The 16,551-nt window shown below is 36.3% G+C and overlaps 1 protein-coding gene across 6 annotated transcripts in view; it reads left to right on the top strand.

Moving 5' to 3' along the window:
* SS18 (SS18 subunit of BAF chromatin remodeling complex) overlaps positions 1-16,551 on the top strand; it is a 76,155-nt gene that overhangs the window by 33,055 nt on the left and 26,549 nt on the right. For all 6 annotated transcript variants that reach the window (XM_022586872.3, XM_089895019.1, XM_022586870.2 and 3 more), the window contains exons 4-5: positions 4,349-4,502; positions 8,519-8,740. In XM_022586872.3, coding sequence (XP_022442580.1) covers positions 4,349-4,502; positions 8,519-8,740 — 376 coding nt within the window. The remainder of the gene's footprint in view (positions 1-4,348; positions 4,503-8,518; positions 8,741-16,551) is intronic.

Raw genomic sequence — 16,551 nt, 5'->3', positions numbered from 1 at the left:
CCTGCACTGGCAGGCAGATTCTTAACCACTGTGCCACCAGGAAAGTCCCACTATTATTTTAAATGTTAATATTTTTATTTATCTACATATTTACCTTTCCATTCCTATTAATCCCTCTAGTTCTGTGCCATTTTCATTTAGCTGGATGAATTCTCTTCATTTGTTACAGGTTATCTTAGCTTTTGTTCATCTGAAACTATTATTGTTTCATTTTTGTGTTTGGAGGTTATTTTCTCTTAGTATAGAATTCTAGGTTGGTTGTTGATTATTTTCTTTTTCTGTCTTAGCACTTTATAGATGTCATTTTTTAAATATTCTATTTCCATTATTTCTGATAAAAAATAGGTTTTTAGTCTAATTGCCATTCACCTGAAGGTAATGTGTTTTATTTTCCCTGGCTACTTTTAAGATTTTCACTTTGACTTTGGTTTTTAGGACTTTGAAGTATCTAGCCATGGTTTTCTTCATATCCTGCTGAGGTTTGTAGCGCTTCATACGTTTGCTAGAGACTCATGTCTTTTGTTAGCTTTGGAAAATTCTTGAGCAGTATTCTTATTGCTTATGTGTTATTTTCTCTTCTCTACATTTTTTCTCTTTTTTTGGCTGCACTGCATGGCTTGTGGGATTTTAGCTCCCCAACCAGGTATCAAGCCCATGTCCTTGGCAGTGAGAGCACGGAGTCCTAACCTCTGGACCTCCAGGGAATTCCCTCTCTTCTACTTTTGTAACTCCAGTTAGATGTGTTTTAGGCCTTTTCACCATGACGTACATGTCTTTCTTTACATTTTCTGCTCATATTTTCTCTCCTTTATATCTTTTTGATGTGTTGTATTTTCTATATGTTTGTTGCTCCCTTTGACTTAAGAATTCTAGGCTTTGCTGAAATTCTCCATTTGTCCTGTTTGTTTTTTGCCTTGAATATATCAATCAGTCATTTTTAAAGTCTCTCAGATAACTCTAAAATGTGAATGACCTATGTGTCTTCTCCTGTTTTCTATTATTTCTATTTGTTGTCCATCTGCTCTTTTGTTTTTTTTAAATGGAGATGAAATTCGCATAACATGAGGTTCATCATTTTAACCTTTAAAAGTACAGGCACCCCTCAGAGATATTGTGGATTCAGTTCCAGACCACCACCGTACAGTGAATATTGCAATAAAGCTAGTTACAGAAATTTTTCAGTTTCCCAGAGCATATAAAAGTTATGTTTAGACTGTACTGTAGTCTGTGAAGTATGCAGTAGCACTGTGTCTAAAAATCAATGTACATACCTTAATTAAAAAATATTTTATTGCTAAAAAATGCTAACCATAATCTGAACCTTCAGTGAGTGATAATCTTTTTGCAATAGTAACATTAAAGGGCACTGCTCACAGACCACCATAACATATATAATAATCATGAAAAAGTTTGAAGTATTGTGAAAATTATCAAAATGTGACACAAAGACACGAAATGAGCAGATGCTGTTGGAAAAATGGTGTCGATCCACTTGTTCCACACAGGGTTGCCACAGACCTCTGATTTGTAGAAAAACATGGTATCTGTGAAGCACAATAAAATGAGGAATCCCTGTATACAAATTCAGTGGGTGTTAGTATATTCATAGTGCTGTGCAGCCATCACCATTATCTAATTCTAGGACACCATCACCCCAAAGAAGAAAACTCATGACCATTGACAGTCAACCTCAATTCTCCCCTCTGCCCGTCCCCTGGCAAAGACTGATCAGTCTACTTTCTGTCTCTCCGGCTTTGCCTATTCTGGACAGTTGATATAAATGGAATCATACAATGTATGGCCTTTTGAGTCTGACTTCTTCACTTAGCGTAGTGTTTTCAAGATTTATCCATGTTGTAGCGTGTATCACTACTTCATTCCATTTTGTGGCTGAATGATATTCCATTGTGTGGATATTTACCACATTTTGTTTATCAATTCAGCTGAAGGACATTTAGGTTTTTTTCTACCGTCTGGCTATTATGAATAGTGCTGCTGTGAACATTCACGTATAAGTTTTGTGTGAATGTACGTCTTCAGTTCTCTTGGGTCTATACCAGGAGTGGAATTGCTAGGTCATACGGTAACTCTATGTTTAACTCTTTGAGAAACCGCTAGTGTTCTCCACAATAGTTGCACCCTTTTACAATCCCATCAGCATGTACAAGAGATTTTCTCTGCATTCTTGCCAACATACGTTACTTTCTGTAGTTTCTTTTTTTTTTAAAATTATTATAGCCATCCTAATGGGTGTTGGCCATTTATTCTTATTTTTTTAGAATGCCTTGTAACTTTTAATTGCGGGCTTATTGACTTGTTAGGGCTGATCTGTTTCAATTTTTACTTTAGTCCAAGGAGAGGCTTTTTTGAAGTCTCAACAGAGAGACTGAATTGTTTTTGAAGGCCCTTCTGATTTGGTGGGGCCTACACTCCAATCTTTGTCTCCCTCGAATTGGGCAGAAGCTGAAATCTCTTTTCAGCTCTTTTGCTTCCAAACTGCTGTTTTCTGCTCGTTTTCTTGAATTTACCCCTCTTTGTGTTTCTTCCTCTCTGGAACTTGGTTCTTTAATTTCCAGCTCTCTGTTAGCCAAAAATTCTGTCTTCTCTCCGTCTAGTAGGACTGCCACTTTCTACTTGGACTCTATTTTCCTGTTATACAGCAAAGTAAAGGAAAAGCCAAGTTGATTATGGGGCTGATTTTCTATTTTTCCCTTCTTTAAAGAGTTGTAGCCCCTCTTGTTCCTCTCTGTGTACATTACTCTTCAGTGCCTTCAAATGGTTTCTACATTTGTCTAGATTTTATAACTTTTATTAGCAAGAGGGTTGGTTTGGTACAAGCTAGTCTGTTATGATGGGAACCACGCATACTGATGTTTCATGAATTGAATCACAAGAAAATGAAAAACTAATACCTATTGAGAGTGAGAGCATGAATTTTCAAGAGAAAATCTGGACAAGGATATAGGGGAAAGGAATTTTATTTTCAAGCAAGAGGGCCAAGTCAGCCATATTGAAGGATGGTAAAGGATGATTTAAAGTGAGATATGTGACACTAAGTTGATATTTAGTAAGTTTTTTGAAAATGGAACAAAGTGTTTAAAGAATACAAATTGGATGAAGAATTTAAGATAAGAATTGAAGAGAAAATATTTAATGAGCAATTATTGGATTGGATTTAGTAGTGAAGAAATTAAGATTATGAATTTGGAACGAGTGCTGTTAGAGTAGTACTTGGTTAATTTTGTAAATGTTAGTGGTTATTAGGTGGTTGGAGATTTGAGTGTTTACTGTGATGTCTAAAGAACAATGTATATCTGGTAAGTATGCCCGGGAGGATTGCGTTCGCAAAATCTGGGTGTAAACACAAAATCTGGGTGTAGACGCAGTAAACATACCGGAGGAAGAGAATGACTGAAGTTCTAGGAATGGACATTATGTTTAAAATGTAGACAAGTAGAGAAAGAAGGCAGAAATAGATTTATAAAGAACAATACTTCCCTATCCTCTTGTAGGATTAAAAAACTGGGGTTTGGAAAGAAACTATGTGCTTTCTCTACCCAAATATTCCCAAGAAGGGAGCCAGGTGTTATAGAGCACCTTGTATCTGTGTTTTTCCTTTCGCCCTTTTGTGAACTCTCAAGGTTAGTCAGTGATTTTTTTCACACTTTCATTAGGAAATTTGCCAAAGGCATCCTTTTGAGGCAGCTGTCTCTGTACCCTTGGAGGCCATCAGTAATGTTTCCAATCCATAGGAGTAGTCGGCACAAAAATGTTGGGCTGAGCTGAGTCTTTGCGGTTTAAAACATTCCCCCTCCAAAACCACTCCCCCTCCTCAAACAGTATAAAATATATCACATTTTGAAGCTTCTGGTCCTTAGTCTTTTGTTACTATATCTTTTCAGGTAAAATTCATCATTAATAGTAAATATATCCAAATATATTAATAATGAAAGGAGACTTAATTTTTAAAACATAATTTAAATAACAACAATAGTGGGCACATTAGAAATCCTTATACATAAATAAATAAGAATTCTTTTTGTATAGAATGTTATAAGTTTTAATTTTCACTGTAAAGTAGAATATACTTGAATCATGGTGTTCTTTTGGTGTAAGGTGGTCGGATGATATATTCATGCTGACGATCTTGTGAAGTCTTTTGAATCTTGTGAAGCATATTAAATATGATGTGGTTAAGTCCATGATTAAAATGCATTAGAAAAAGTTGAAATGCATTTGTGTTTTTGTCCCTATTCAACTGAATAGTATAGGCAACTGTTATACCATATGCATCTTTAGTATATTAGTCTGACTGTTTTTCTTATTTTACTAAACTGTCTTCTTTCAGCCACCCACACAGAATATGCCTATGGGTCCTGGAGGGATGAATCAGAGCGGCCCTCCCCCACCTCCACGCTCACACAACATGCCTTCAGATGGAATGGTAGCTGGGGGTCCTCCTGCACCACACATGCAGAACCAGATGAACGGCCAGATGCCTGGTAAGTTTTTCTCCTCTAAGACATTAACAACGGAGTTGCTTAGCAACTGAAACGACGTGGGGGCTCAAGGGATACTAGATTGTTGATGACAAAACTGCTTTGAATGCCCCCGAGTCCAAGCTCTCTTAGAGTTTGTTAGCTACAGAGCTACGTGACCTGTATTCAGTGTTTATCAGGCTGCCCTTGGGCTTTGATGTAGCTGACACACAGCATTCCTCTGATGAACAGAACTGGCTAAATTTAGTCTGTCTGAAACTATGCAATACAGCTGGCTTTAGAAGCTTTTGGGGGGAAAAAGGCATTGTGCCATAGCTTAAGAATTAAGATCTGTTTATAAAAATGTGTAACATTTCTCTGAGTTTTGTATTTACTTAAAAATTTATTGGTCTCAGAAACAGTATTGCTGGAAAAGACACATGGGGAGAAAAAACAAAACAGGCTCTAAAGTGCTCATGTATTTAGTATTTCCTCATTGGTCTTTTGAAACTGAGTATGCATTTTTATGAATACATGTTTATAGTATAGTAGAAATATGGAAATTGATATTGAAGCAAAATTAAAAGCTGAAAAGTGTCAGGTTTCTTATATAATGAACCATTTACTATTTATCCATTTTAAGTTTAGAGCCGCTTAAAATATCCTTGAGACCATTGGATGCTTATTTAGTTACCTTTTGCTGGTTTGAATTTTTAATCTGAAAAGTATCAGTATCTTTAAACTATTTTGTTTTTGTAACATCAGTCACACCCATACCTATAATTCATATTTTTACTTTCTAAAGACAAAGGTTGTTTTCATTAACAAAAAGAAAGTATTAAACAAATAGCAATAAAGAGAGTAAGTTAAAATAACAGAGCAATTTATTTTTTAAATTAGTAATATTAGCATCCTTAGGATAGTGTTGTCTTAACTGATTATGTTGGTTGGTAGCATTGGTGTCCAGGGACTATGGGTGTAAAAAATGAAGCAAAAGAGAGCACAGAGCAAAAGAGGCCAGATAGCCTGGCTTATAGGAGATTGATGTGTGATGGGTCATGTAGGAGGGCTGTGGTGTCTTGGTGGCAACCTTCTCTTTCCTGCCAAGGCTTCCACGGTCATGGCCCAGTGGCCCTCCACCATGTGGAGGTAGGAATAAAGAGGTAACTACTTGTCTGGTTGTGGTCAGAAGCAAGCTTCTTGCTTAATCCACATCTAGCTCATTAGGACACATTGTTTTTAAAACTGGTGGGGTAGTGCTAATGCAGGTTAGCATGTTAGAGGAGTTTTGTGACTTTTTATGGTGGTACCTTTTTTTTTTTGGTGGTACGCGGGCCTCTCACTGTTGTGGCCTCTCCCGTTGCGGAGCACAGGCTCTGGACGCGCAAGCTCAGCGGCCATGGCTCACGGGCCCAGCCGCTCCGCGGCATGTGGGATCTTCCCGGACCAGGGCATGAACCCGTGTCCCCTGCATTGGCAGGCAGACTCCCAACCCCTGCGCCACCAGGGAAGCCCGGTGGTATCTTTAATTAGGATTTTGACTCAACTTCTCCAAATAACATTCAAGCCTAAGGCTGAGGAAGCAAGCAGCAGCAATATAATTATTGTTAACGTGACATTTTCGTTTTTGTGTAAGGCTGTCTGGAATAAGATATACTCTTTATGAGCCAGAGATTTTCAACCACTTATGACCTAGATTGTCCAGAATACCGTAGAGCTTCTAAAACAATTTATAATTAGAGAGTTTACAGTTAGGTGTAGGAGAAATTGGAAGTCCAGTTACTTATATTGTCTTTATTTAATAAGTTTTGTATAGTATTTAGCCAACCTCTTTATGCACACAAGTTTGTAACTAGGCTTTTAATTTCCGATTTTAGTTTTGTTCTTAATATTTTATTTTATAATGTAAGTTGTAGTGCTTCTTATATGCTGTTTGATTTGTTCGTATATCCTCTTAGTCTTAGGTTCCTTTTAAAAAAAATGGATTAAAAAAAATTAGATAATACGTATCTATGGCACCAAAATAAAAAAGGTACAAAAAGGCGCATACAGCCCCTACCTACCCAGACTCTTTGTTCCAGACAGGCATTGGTACCCAGTTATCCTTGAAAAACATATGCATATGCATGTATACATTCTATTTTCTTATTCTTTTTTTAAAAACACAAATGGTAGCATATAGTAGATATTACTAGATATCATTTTTTTACCTCTTAAAGGTTTCTCTTGGAGACCATGAGTATATAAACATATATTTTGGAGACCGGTCGGTATATAAAGAGCTGCCTCATTCCTTTTGATGACTGCATTACATTCTTTTTTATGGATGCCTCTAATTTACTTGGACAGTTCCCTTCTGATAGAAATATAGGTTATTTCTAGTCTTTTGGTGTTAAAAATTATGCTCTTGTGACTATGCCTGTAAAATATAAATAAGTAAACAGATAAACTTAAAATTTTGCATCCATATACGTACACACACAAAAACTTGTATATTTATAGGATAAGTTCCTAGAACTGAAATTGCTAGGTTAAAGGTATATGCATTTTATTTTTATTCATTCATTCATTCATTCATTCATTCATTTATGGCTGCGCTGGGTCCTTGTTGCTGCATGCGGGCTTTCTTTAGTTTCAGGGGGCTACTCTTCATTTCGGTGCGCAGGCTTCTCATTGCCGTGGCTTCTCTTGTTGCGGAGCACAGGCTTTAGGTGCGCGGGCTTCAGTAGTTGTGACATACGGGCTCAGTAGTTGTGACATGCAGGCTCAGTAGTTATGGTGCATGGGCTTAGTTGCTCGGAGGCATGTGGGATCTTCCTGGACCAGGGCTCAAACCCGTGTCCCCTGCATTAGCACCACTTCCCCTGCACTGTACCACCAGGGAAGCCCTAAAGGTATATGTATTTTAAAATATGGTAGTTATTACCATATTGGTTTACATAAAAATAGTAGACCAGTTTATAGTAGACTTATTTATACATTTATATTCTCTCAACAAAGTATGAGAGTGCTTCTTTCTTCATAATATAATTGGAACAAAACTTTTGATCTTTGTAAATCTAAAAGGTGAAAAGTGGATCTCATAGTTTTAATTTGCCTTTTTATTATATTAAATAAAGCAAGCAATTTTCTCATGTTTTATGACCGCTTTTGTAGTTTTCTTGTGAAGTGATCATTCATATACTTGGCCCTTTTACTGCTGGTGGTCTTTTACTTGCTTTATATGTTAAGTAAGTAGTTTGGTCTGTGATATTTCTTGTAAATAATTTTTTCCCAGTTTATCTTTTTATTACTTAATTTTTTTTTGTTGGTCATGTGCAAATGTTTTATTTTTATGTACTCTACTTTATAAATCTTTTATGGTTCTGGGTTTTTTGGCATACTTAAAAAGGCCCTTACAGTCCAAGATTATTTTTAAAATTCTCCGTTTTGCAATACTCTGTTATGATTTCTTTGCTTTTTCTTCTTTTTAATGTTTAATTTTTTTATTCATCTGGACTTAGTTTTGGTAGAAGGAATGTGGTAGGAACCCAACCTGTATTTTTGCAGATATCTACTCAGTTGTTAAACATCATTTATTGAATTATCTTTTCTTTTGTTCATTGATACTTAATGTCAGTGCCATTGTCATTTACCAAATTATGCATTTCCATCACTTTCAGACTGTGTTCTAGGTTTATTGATCTGTTAATCAGTTCACTTATGTGTTAATACTACATAGTTTTAATTCAGCTTTATATGTTTTGGTCTCTTACAAAACAAGTCCTCCTTCATTACTCTTTTTTTTTTTTTTCCAGGATGTTCCTGGCTTTTCAAAAGCAACAGTTTCTTAATCTGTAAAATGATAATAATGTCTACCTCACAGTATTTGCTATCATTCATGTAAAGCATTTACTTTGTTTGCTATTGATTAAATACTCAAGTTATTGTTTGTGCTCTTGTTACATTAATGCAAAAGAATAAATAAGCTTTTTAAGGTACTTTTGTATAGATCATCTGTTTAACTTTCATATTTTGGTTCTGATCACTTTTCTTCAAAGGGCCTAACCATATGCCTATGCAGGGACCTGGACCCAATCAACTCAATATGACAAACAGTTCCATGAATATGCCTTCAAGTAGCCACGGGTCCATGGGAGGTTACAGCCATTCCGTGCCATCGTCCCAGAGCATGCCGGTACAGAACCAGATGACCATGAGTCAAGGGCAGCCAATGGGAAACTATGGCCCCAGACCAAATATGAATATTCAACCAAACCAAGGTAAGTAAGCTTTATAAAATTCTTGACTAGGATGCTCCATTAGCCTTCGAAAATCAAACAGTTTTTTCAAAATGTTAGCTGATTTGCAAAATTACAAGTTTGAAGTGAGGAACAATAATACCCATAGAAAAGGAACATCAAGTTCGAAACCAACTTAAAATAATTTTTTCCTTTTACATTTAGAAATTAAAATGCTCAATTTAGCTTTTTAAGCTTATTTATTTTTATGTCTTTTGGACAGTTTGAGATTTTATATTTTTGGATTTTTAAGCTAATCAATGAATAACCAAACATTTGGTTAGAGCTAGAAAACTGAGAAAATACAATTTTATCTTTGTAAGTACAGTCCTTAAAAAACATCTGTTCTGTGGTTCATTTTACTTGTGAAGAATATATTAATTTCTATGAATTTCCCTTGATTTAATGTTTTCTGATGCTGTGTTTCAGCATTAAAGGTAATTTTAACATAATTTGTTATTAGAATGTTCAGTGGAGGTGCTGCTGTATTCTTATATTCTTAGAGTGGTGTGAAGTCTATTAAAGTTTATTACCAGCCTCAGAGAATGAAATTGTTATCATGTTTCTCTTTTAAGTATTCTTGTGAATAATAACTAAAAACCAGTAAGTGGTGCTCTGTTCTGCTAATTGCCTGGGAAAACATTTGGCCTGTTGCCAGCCTAAAGCTACTTCAGTTACTAAATGCGGTGAGGTTAAGAGTCAGAATTAAATGTATTTGCAATAAAATTTTCTAGATTTTGCTTATGAAAAACACATCACCAGAGTACACCCAGAAAAAGGAAGTTAATCTGTTGATCATGATTTTTGATGAAATAATATATTATAATTTTAAAATATTAATAAAGATATTTTCTGTAATTTAGATAAAATACACCGGAGACAAAGGGAGATAATAGAACAAATTGTCAATGGATGCAGCTTCACAAAACTGGCACTTGCTCCATTTTTCCCCGCAAAAGTTGTTCAGTGCCCATGGTGGAGTATTTTTTTTTATTCTGTCAATTAAAGGTTCAAAACAACAGCAAGATCCAGTCAGTGCTAGATCAGAAGGGGGTTCAGATGTTCCTCTGCACAGTTTGGTTACCAGGAAAAAGCAGAAAAATCGATAGTGATTCTTTACAGCAACCGCCGTAGTTATGGTACACTTCTTACAAAGTATAGTTAAGGAAAGGTGGGATGTGCGCAAAAATGGATGTTGCTGCAGCATGGTTTGATATGACATTATAAGATCTGAAGAAGAAAAAATAATGCATGCAGCAGTGTGTATGTATAAAATAGTTAACTGTTTTTGGAGAAAGGACTTGAAGTGTTTATAGGAATTTTTTGTTCAAAACATGGGGACCAACTAGTCTTTCTATTTTTTTTTTAACTAAAATTATTTTTCTTTTATTGAGTTATAATTAACATACAATATTAGTTTCAGGTGTACAACATCATGATTCGATATTTTCACACATGAAATGATCACCATGATAAGTCTAGTTACCAACTGTCATTGAACAAAATGGTTAAATATTATTGACTGTATTCCCTATGTGAAAAATTAAAAAAAAAAACGTATTAATGCAAAGGCTAATATAATAAAAACATGTAGACCTACCACACAAAACATGTCATTTCAAAAAGCTGCTCAAAAAGTTGGCCCTATTAAATTTACTGATTATATATTACTATGTTCATGGTCATTATAAAAATTTCAACAGTTACTATTTTTTTAGCTTTAAAAGAAAAATGAGTTTAGATGACAGTGGCATTGTAATTGGTGCCTACTTTTAGTTGTAGTTTTATTTATTTATTTTTAGTTGTGGTTTTATACATATCTGTGAATTGAGAAAACTGAAATATTTTTTAATTCAGCATTTAGGTTTATTATTTTAGCAGAATATTTCCCTCTAAGTTTTCTTATGAGGACTACTGCTTTTAGGTGAAACGTTTAGCAAGTTTTTAATGTTAATTTCTTTCTTAAATTGCTAGGAAAATGTTGTAAATAGTCAATCCAGCAAACTTTCCATGTTATTCTCACTGTTACCCAGATAAAGTTCAGTGACCATCACTTTGAACTTTAGGAGTAAGACCTGTGTTCAGAGTGAATCACTGTCTTCTTATGTATTGGATCTACTCACTCATGGAGAGAGAGCGTAAGCTCCACTGGAATTCAGAAAGCTCCAGAAAGGGAGAAGTTTGCCTCTTTTGTTCACACTGTTTTGTTCTGGTGCCTAGAACAAAACCTGAGGGTAGGCATACCAATCTGTCTCTTCAGTGAATAGGAACTGAAACCAGATGTTATATGATAACCCGGAAAGACAGAGTTAGTGCCTTAAAGATGTTTCTTTAAAAGTCAAATTGGAATAGTAAGGCTTTCTGGACCAACAGATAGCATTTGGTAGAATCAGCAGTTTTCATTCCCAGGCATTACTGATTATCGCTTTCCACATTTAACACCATTTTACTTACTTATTCCATATTCAAATATAACGATTTTCACAAATTGTTATATTTGTGTTAAAGCATGTATTTCACAAGTTCCGGGTATGGTATATAATTCTTCAGACTTGGATCCAAGTATTGGCCCCACAGACTACCGTGTGTGGGATCTTTGACTCACTCACTCAATTTCTTTAAGTAAGATTAAGTGAGATGATAGCATTTAAAAATCCTAATTCGGTAATTGTATAGTTTACATAAAATCAGTTAGAATAAACAAGGTAGTTTTTCTTTTTTGTAATAAAAACTCAAGATCAGTTTACTGGCTGTTGTCTTTTTTAACCATAAGATCTAATTTATTTCTGGCTTTAATTTTGTTTGAATAGTATTAAGAAAGTTTTGATTCATTTAGCTAATAAGTTGCAAGTGATAATGATCTGATCTAGAGGCTTGGAATTAGAGTAGTGGGAAATTTTTCTTTCAGTACCTTTATTATTGTAAATATGAAGGGCAAAAAGTATGTATTACCATAGCCAGGACTGTTATATTTACTCTTATTATACAGTGGTTTATTATCTGATCAGAGCTGTACACATCTTTGGGTTAGTAGCTACTGTTATTATCCTCATTCCGTGCATGAGGAAACACATCCTTTGGAAATACAGGCAGGCCTGCTGTTGCAAAGTTCTGATATGCATGAACTTCTGTTACCACAATTTAGTTAAATAACACCTGTTGCCGAACAGCGTGGTTCAGAGTTCACTTACCATGGTGTATTAACTGTGAGTAGTTGCATAAAGCACAGACTTGGCTGCTGTCTCCTCAGTCCACAAATCACTGTATTTATGATTGTCATGATCGAGGACCATTCACGTCACTTTCAGATTCTGTCAGTGATTGATCACTGTGCATCCATCCGTTACGCACATAACAGCAAAGCATGGAGTTGTGTTGCTTCCTTGGCTCCCAGAGATACATGTTATTTTATAAAAATAGATAATTCAAAGAGGGCCTTGGCCAACAAAGATTAAAAAAAAGTCTTAACAAAGAAATGAAAAGTAATACTGCGGGAAATAAATCCAAGTCCTTTGTAAGTAGAATTAGAGAAGGAATTGCTGACCTTGGGAATGTTGACACTGCTGCCATTTGAGAGACTCTAGATCTGCATTGCAGGTCCTCAGTGAAGGTGAACTTGCTGATGTAAATGAGGAAACTGGCTGTGATGAAAGAACGAAGATGTCCCAGAGAAAGCGAGACTAGCAAAATATTTTGTATTAAGGAAAGTCTTGGAGACATTTCATAACATTGAAAGCGCAAAGGATAAAACGTTGGAAGTTGATCTGCACTCTTTTTTAAAAATTTATTTATTTTTGGCTGCATTGGGTCTTCGTTGCTGCACGCGGGCTTTTTCTAGTTGCAGCGGGCAGGGACCACTCTTCGTTGTGGTGCACAGGCTTCTCATTGCAGTGGCTTCTCTGGTTATGGAGCACAGGCTCTAGGCACGTGGCCTTCAGTAGTTGCAGCATGTGGGCTCAGTAGTTGTGGCTCACGGGCTCTAGTCGCAGGCTCAGTAGTTGTGGTGCATGGGCTTAGATGTTCTGCAGCATGGGGGATCTTCCGGGACCAGGGATCGAACCCTTGTCCCCTGCATTGGCAGGTGGGTTCTTAACTACTGCGCCACCAGGGAAGCCCTGGAAGTTGGTCTATACTTAAAAAGGAATATGCCAATTTGCCAAGCTATAGAAAAGACGCTAGCTCCGAATCATCAGTTACATCATGACAATTTGGAGCTAGCATCTTTTTGAACTAAAGATGGGAAGATAATAAATCATGTTTGTATACTGATAGGAATGATCCATTGGAGAGAGGGGAATTGATGCTGCAAGAGAGTGAGGAAAGGAACAATTGCAGGAGCAATGTATTTGAGCTGCTGGGAGGAGTTTGAGGTCAAAGTCCCCAAGACTTCTGTCACCTGAGTCTAGCCCACTGCAGAGTTACCGGGAACAGTCCCCAAGGTTGGCTTCATATTTGACACCAGTTACAAGTCTAGGGTTCCCAAAACTACTCTCAAGTTCAGTGATTTGCTGGAAAGACTCACAAAACTCACTAAAAGTTGTTATACTTAGAGTTATGATTTATTACAGTGAAAGGATACAGATTAATGTCAGCCAAGGGAAGAATCCAGAAGACGTATGAATGCAGAGTTTCTTTCCCATGCAGTCAGGATGCTTTGCTCTCCTGGTCCAGTGTGTGACACACAGAGATTGGTAACCAGGGGAATTCACCCGAACCTCCATCAACGTTCAGAGTTTATATTGGGGCTCCATTATGTAGATTTGATTGATTGATTGATTGATTGCTCACGGTGTCTGTCTCAGTGTCCAGTCTCTGGTCCCTCTGGGCATGATTCAGAGCTCCCGCCAACCAGGTTCAGGAGCTTTAGGAATCCTCAGTTTAATAAATTTAGTAAATCTTCAATATAAAAAAGCACTGTGATATTATACTGAATTTCAAGTACAACATAGAATATCTACAAATGAAAGAATTATTTCAACTATTTTATTCCATAGAAATATCATGTGTACCTCCATAGTGGATTTGAGTGAGTGAGAACTGTGCATACACTCATCTTTCTTCACTGTAAAAATTGGTAAATTGGGTTTCCCTGGTGGCGCAGTGGTTGAGAGTCCGCCTGCCGATGCAGGGGACACGGGTTCGTGCCCCGGTCCGGGAAGATCCCACATGCCCTGGAGCGGCTGGACCCGTGAGCCATGGCCACTGAGCCTGCGCGCCCGGAGCCTGTGCTCCACAACTGGAGAGGCCACAACAGTGAGAGGCCCGTGTACGGGGGAAAAAAAAAAATTGGTAAATCAACATTGGTAATATTGCAAGTTTCTTTTTGTTACAGTTTAGGTATACACAACCATTACATTGTAGTTCAGACTAGATGCTTTGTTTAAACATTTGATCATTATTCCTATATTGGATGGGTTTTTCAAGATTGTAATCTTTCCCCCACTGATGACATTTTTCTGGTTATAAAATATTTAATATGAAAAATTTGGAAAAGAAGGAAAAGCATAGAGCATAAAATAAAATCACCTATATAATCTTGCACTATAAGTTTTAAATTACTCCACAGACAGGGTACAGTCCACTTATGGATAGTAAGTAACCTGTACTTAGGCTCTTTGTAGCAACAGTTTGAGTACCTGTAATTACATAATTATTTGTAAATATCTGTTTTATTATTTTTCCCTAGACTCTTTAAGTTCTGTGAATTCAGGAACTGTGTCATGTTTTTGTTCACTATTTTATCCTATTTGTTAACTGATAGATTAGCTAGATTTCCTGCTGCTGTAACAAATTAGAAAACTAGCATCCTTGTCTGTTGTATTGTCACCCATTGGCTGTCATTCCATGAATGAACCGAAGAGGGAACCTGTCAGGTACTGTCAGAGGAAGCAGATGATGGTCAGTTATACCAAAACCTTTCCGGTTTGGGAGACAGAATCCAGATGAATTTCTATTCAACAGATTATAAACTTAGTTTCATTATGACTCATTTTAAAATATTTTTTATTTTGAAATAATTGTAGGTTTACAGGAAGTTGCAGAGGTAATATAGAGAGATCCTGTGTATCCTCCTTTCAATCATCTTTAAGCCCTGGCAACCACTGTTGCTCTTCTCTCCATTTCTATTATTTTGTCATTTTCAGAATGCTACATAAATGGTATAATGCAGTGTGCAGCCTTTTGAGATTGGCTTTTTTTACTCAGCATGATTAATATTTATTCAACTTGTTGCATGTATCAGTTGTTCATTCCTTTTTGTTGCTGAGTAGTATTCCATGTTATGGCTGTACCACAGTTTGTTTAACCATTCATCTATTGAGGGACATTTCAGTTTCTAGTTTTTGGCTTTTACAAATAAAGATGCTCTGAACAGTCGTGTACATGATAATGTTTTTGTTTGGACATTAGTTTTCATTTTTCTGGGATAAATAACCAGGAGTGCTATTTCTGGGTCATATCATAAGTTATATATTGAGTTTTTTTAGAAACTGCCGAAGTGATCACCAAAGTAACTACCGTTTTACCATCCCACCAGCAATGAGTGAGAGATCTGCTTTTTCCAAGTCCTTGCCAGCATTTGGTATTGTCAGTTTTCTTCTTTTTTATCTTAGCTGTTCTAAAAATGTGTAGTAGGCTACATCTCATTGTGGTCCTGATTTGCATCTCCCCAATGGCTACTGATACTGGACATCTTTTCATGTGCTTATTTGCCATCTCTATATCCTCTTCAGTGAAATGTCTCTTCATGTCTTTTGCCCGTTTTCTAGTTGAATTATTTTTTAACTGTCTATCTGTCCATCCATCTACTCATCCATTAATAGCATCTTTTTCAGAATGCATTTCAGAGTAACTTGCAGATGTTAGTACACTTTACCCATGAATACTTTAGTCTGCATATCATTAGAGCTCAACGTTTAAAAATTTTTCTTTTTTCTTTTAATAGTTTTTTCTTTAGGTAATATTTACATGCAATGAAGTGCACCAATCTTAAGTGTGTCATTCACTGGGTTTTGACGTATTTGTAACATTTACTCCTTGGGATTCATTTTACAGCTGACATCCTAGGTGCCCTTATGGGATGCAGTTCTAATCCAGTTTAACCATTTTGCATGAACTATAATCTGGTTGCTTTTATGGTAAAAGGGGACAATTGGTTACTTCTTTTCCATTACACCTCTGTCTCAATGTGTGATCCTAAGAGTACCGGGATAAGAATCATCTGGGGTAGTTGTTAAAACAAGATTTGTCTGCTCCACCCCATACCTGCTAAATCAGAAACTCTGGGGGTAAATTTTGGAAATTACGTTTTACAAACATTCCAAGTTCATACTTACAGTCCATTCCCTCAGAAGTTTTTTCTAGGCAGGATCATTTCTTCTGCACCTGATGGCTCATAACTTTTCAGCTTTCATGCTAAGTGACACAAAGCTATATGTTCTAATATAGCCCATCTCCATGGCTTTCTACTTGGACAAGATAGGACCTTACTTTCACAACAGATTGTCACTTGTGTCCCATAAATCTAGAGCTTGTGGAATGCCTTTCATTCTACAATAGATGTTTAACAGTGACTTTGTTTTCGAATTAATATTGTATAGTATAGTTGAAACTATTAAGAGAAGTTGGCTAAGAGATTGCCTAGCTTTTTACTTTGCTGGATTTATTAAGCCACAACACATCCCTTTTCCAATTTTCAATCACCAGAAAACTGAATACATAATCTAATTCTCAGACTAGTTTGTAGAGATGCCTGTGATTTAGAATTATGCCCTTGAGAATCCAGGACTTCTTAA

The sequence above is a fragment of the Delphinapterus leucas genome, chromosome 14, assembly GCF_059928025.1.
Source record: "Delphinapterus leucas isolate spDelLeu-1000000601 "Yukka" chromosome 14, BTC_Dleu_Yukka2, whole genome shotgun sequence".
In the NCBI taxonomy this organism is placed as follows: Eukaryota; Metazoa; Chordata; class Mammalia; order Artiodactyla; family Monodontidae; genus Delphinapterus; species Delphinapterus leucas.
Note: the sequence above shows the minus strand (reverse complement) of the source record. Positions and strands in the feature narration are given on the sequence as shown.